General features: G+C 34.3%; 1 protein-coding gene across 1 annotated transcript in view; it reads right to left on the bottom strand.

The window, feature by feature from the left end:
* The window catches only part of LOC112161864 (deleted in malignant brain tumors 1 protein), a gene marked incomplete at its 5' end in the record, with an annotated part of 10,251 nt that overhangs the window by 2,176 nt on the left and 3,379 nt on the right, over window positions 1-4,696 (bottom strand). Inside the window, 7 exon segments of the mRNA XM_024297369.2 lie at window positions 547-707; window positions 778-1,008; window positions 1,119-1,294; window positions 2,877-3,082; window positions 3,163-3,304; window positions 3,377-3,403; window positions 4,277-4,375. Coding sequence (XP_024153137.1) covers window positions 547-707; window positions 778-1,008; window positions 1,119-1,294; window positions 2,877-3,082; window positions 3,163-3,304; window positions 3,377-3,403; window positions 4,277-4,375 — 1,042 coding nt within the window.

Here is a 4,696-nt window from a genome sequence, read left to right as displayed (position 1 = left end):
TTTCAGCCACATGCTAGCTCTTTTGGCTAACTTAGGCTTCTTTTTGGCTGTTTATGAGTTTAGCTAATATTTCAGCCACATGCTAGCTCTTTTGGCTAATTAAAGCTTTTTAAGTTTTTTAGGATATTTTGAAGTTTAGTTCTTTTTTTACAGCTGCATGCTAGCTGTTTTGGCCAACCTAAGTTTTTTTTGTTTGTTTGTTTTTTTAGGCTAATTTGACATTTAGCTAGTATTTTAGCTGCCTATAAGCTTCAGCTTTTGACTATCAATTTCAGCGTCTTCAGCTATCAGCACTAGCATCTTCAGCGGCCAAATCTAGCTTACAGCATTCACACTAGCATCATTACAGGTAATGCTATATATTTAGTTCATAATTATGTTAAAAAGTTACGGCTTTAAAAATGTAGTTTTAGAGTTTTCAATAAATGTTTATCATGTTCGGCCTGCGACCTAAGGGGTGTTTTGGATTTTGGCCCCCTGTGCGATTGAGTTTGACACTCCTGGTTTAAACTGAATGTGGGATTCAAAATGATATTTTAATCTTACCCGTCTTTAACCAGGAAGTAAGGTCTAGAATGGAAGTCAAAAGGTGATGGAGAAGTCACACAGGTGTCGATGAAGAGTACCAGAGTGCTGTCACCTCTTCTCAAGTTCACTTGGACGTACAGGTATTCGTTGAGTACGACTACATACGGAAATGTGGTCACCTGAATGTGAGAAAGTTTGAGCTTTGAGAACAGTTCTAGTGAAAAGACGAGAGTTTAAAGCCACACACACCTTATCATAGAAACTGCCGGATCTGTAGAAATCCATGCTGGTGTTGTATCTGCCTGAGCCAGTGACGGTGGTGTTTAACTCGCCATCGGCAATATACATGATCTGGGAAATGGAGTCCTTCTCCATGATGCAGGTGACGTTCATCTTGAACTGAGACTGCCGCGTGATCTCTCCATAGGTGGAGGAGTAAGCGTAGATGTTGTTGGTGTACACAATTCTGTCATTTATAACCTGATCAATGCAAAGCATGTTAGACCATATATTCAGATTTACACATTTAACATTTGTTATTTTTGAAGGAAGAATACATATATTTTTTAAAAAGTCCATAAATAGCTTACTTCCCTGTAGTTGCCGCAGGTGTTGAGCGGGAAACTGAAGACCACGTTGTAGGAGGAAATCTGTGGCCGGCAGTGAGGATCCCTCAGATACAAACTGTGGCCGTCGTAACCCAACGAGCTTAGGTAAGCACGGTCCAGGATAATGTTCATGCTGTCTGAGGAGCAATCCGTTCGACCTACGGCAAAAGATTGGAGTCAGACAAAAATGCTAAATTTCTACTTAATTTTTACACCAAATATAAAAAAAATACAAGAACTAGTGAACATGTATGTTCTGTTTTAACTTGAAATATGTTTAGACACTTAATTTTGTTGAATATAATGAAACAAAGTCTGCAGATAACATAACAGCAAGAACGGCTGTTGATCCGGCAGAAGTAATACTGACCTTTGAAAGAGGCTTTAATCATACATCTTCACTTGGATTCCTAAAATGTGATTTATATTAATGACTTTTCTAATAAAAAAAATATTTGTACATATTTTTGATACTTAATTTACGCAAAATATTTTTCTAATGACAAAAAATCTGCATATATATTTTTAAATTTGATATTTGATCTATAGTATACTATTTTTGTTTGATATTTGATTCATATTAATTTATGTCTGATATTTGATTTTTTGAAATTTTCATAATTGATCTACACATGCTGTTATAAAGTCTGAAATATAATGTCTACTTACATAATCATGTCTTTTATTGTTACTAAAGGATTCTTAATGACATGAATCTGTGTTGTTAAGGTATAAATATCTGAGTACAAGTTATTATCTGAATATTGATAACTTATGTAAAAAAAAATGGTAAGGTAGATCTGGGATGGGATTATATAAGTTCGCTTCTAACCTCTGTTGATTGTATTGCACATGTATTATTCTTGAGTTGATAGCTTAAAATAAACAATTAAATCAAAATCAAATATATGTTTAAAAAAATCAAATTCAATGAAGTTGCAAGTTTAGGCACAATTTAGGAAAAATGAAAACATTTTTAATTTAGGATCTCCAGGTGTTCATGGTTTGTTTGTGAGTTTTACAAAGACAAACAAATATTTTTTTTAGATGAAAATTGAAAATCTTGCATACTTTACCTAATTATACGGTTTCATTTGGTTCAAAAGTATTCAGAAAAACTTTGCACAACATTGTATTTAAAAATGGTGCAAGAAGCTTGTTTATGTCATAAATATTTTTTCGCTCTCGTTTAGAATCTAAAGTTGATTTATAGATTTTCCAATTAAAAAACGGAAGGACAACCATTGCTCCATTCTTGTATCACTGCATATTTTATAAACTTACTGAAACATCAGATTCTCTGGTTGTCAAACTCCCAAGATGCATCATGAAACCAATTTTGATTCATAAAATGATGCTAAAATTGACACATATGAAAATTAAGATTTAAGTATCCTCAATTTAGCATTAAGAAATAATGCAACTTATAATGATATGTAAGTTGATTTACAGATTTTCCATTTAAAAAATGGATTACATGCAATGTATTAATGCATATTTTATACACTTACTGAAATATCAGATTCTCAGATTGTCAAATGCATCATGAGAGCAATTTTGAGCCATTAAATTAAGCTAAAAAATGATAAATGTGAGAATTAGCGTTAAAGTATCTTCAATTTAATATGAAATAAAATATCAAGTCCTCTTTTTAGAATTTACTATCTTAAAACATCATTTTTTTAAACTTTTTTTTCAATGTTTAACTCATGAATACCATGTAATTGTTCATATTTTCACCTGAGTTTGGTTTCAAAGAGCTCAAGAACTCTGCAGTGAATCCTCGTGCAACCACAGAACCGTCAGTCTGGAAGACGACGGTCATGTACTCCGACGTGGAGAAGAAGGCGGTCGAGCCGTTGTTGCAGACTTTTGCTAAACGTGGCGAACTGACTGACGGTCCATCATAGACTGAGATGTAGTCACAAGAGCAGCAGGTATCCAACCTATTTTATAGAAACAGGAAAACAATTGCTTTTGTATCACAACTTAAACAATAATAATGAGTTTTTATTTTCATACATACTGCAGGAATGTGAAGACCAGGTAGATTCTTTGGTTGTGAGAAGCTCTGAGCTGCCAGACACAGTAACTATTGTCGTTGTAGTAGGAGGGATAATTAGGGCTGGAAAAGGTGCCAGAGCTGAACAGCGAGCCTCCACATGATTCTAGTCAAGAAGAGCAGGTCATTACAGAGAGCTACAATGTAACTGCAGAGGACAACCTGCACACAGTCATACCTGAAGGTGTACTGGATCCACAGTAAGCTTTAAAAAAGGAGAGACATTGGTGAGTTTTTATTTAAAAGATTTTTTGTTATTTTATGTACAGCAGGAGTGTCAAACTCAATGGGACAAAATCCAAAACACACCATAAGTCACGGGCCAAAGAGGATAAACATTCCTCTAATACTAAATTTTTAAAACTTTAAAACTGTAGCTTTTAACATAACTATGAACTAGATATATAGCATTTCCTGTGACAATGGTCGTGTGAATGATGTAAGCTGAATTTGGTCGCTGAATTTGCTTAAATTGATATAAAAACACCAAAGTTGAGAGCTGAAATCACTTAAGCTAGTGGCTAAAAATGCTAAAGCTAATAGCGTGCTAAAATGTTAGCTAAATGCCAAATTAGCCTGAAGAACCCCCCCAAAAAAACTTGAGTTAGCCAAATTAGCTAACATGTGGCTGAAAGAAAATAGCTAAACTTCAACACAGCCCCCCCAAAAAACTGAAAAACACAGCTAACAAGTAAATATTAGCTAAACTCCAAACAGACAAAAAGCTTAAATTAGCCAAAACAGCTAGCATGTAGCTGAAATATTATTTAAACTTCAAAATAGTCAAAAGAAAATCACAATAAATGCCAAAATACTCCAAAAAGCTGGCAGAATGCTTAATTTCTAAACATTGAAACTTTTTAACATAATTATGAATATCAAAAATGCAGGAATATTATTCTACAATAATTCAAACTTAAACCTTAAATATTTTATTCTCCATAAAAATAAATGTTGTCAAAATTATACAAGTTAGAAATAAGTGCAAGATAACATCAGGCTATTAATCACAAAGATAAAATGATCTGGAGGGCCCCCGGGCCGTGACTTTGACACATGTGGTGTACACCATACTTACAGTAGTAGTCATGACAGCAGTTGCCATAGTATTCGCAGGAGCTGGAGCAGGAACAGCTTCCCTGATAGCTCCCACAGTTGTAGCGACATGAGGGCTCAGCTGGACAAAACCAATAGTTCTGTAAAACTTCCCTGATTGCAAGATAAACAATATTTGTTTGTTATGTATTTTCGACATAGCTGAGAGTTTCCTACCTGAGGTGGGGTACATTGTTGTATCACAGTAAGCTGAAGGAAGAGATAATCAATGAATTAAGATGTGGAAAACTCATGTTGCAATGCTGCATACTATAAATGCAATCTAAAAGGTGCAGTAGAGGTTTACCCTTTTTGTTAGTTTATTTTTTGTTCTTGGACTCTGGAATCTGCATTATTGTATCCAGACCAAGGTTGGTACTGATTCTGTTTATAATGTGAAATA

The sequence above is a fragment of the Oryzias melastigma genome, linkage group LG15, assembly GCF_002922805.2.
Source record: "Oryzias melastigma strain HK-1 linkage group LG15, ASM292280v2, whole genome shotgun sequence".
Taxonomy (NCBI): Eukaryota; Metazoa; Chordata; class Actinopteri; order Beloniformes; family Adrianichthyidae; genus Oryzias; species Oryzias melastigma.
Note: the sequence above shows the minus strand (reverse complement) of the source record. Positions and strands in the feature narration are given on the sequence as shown.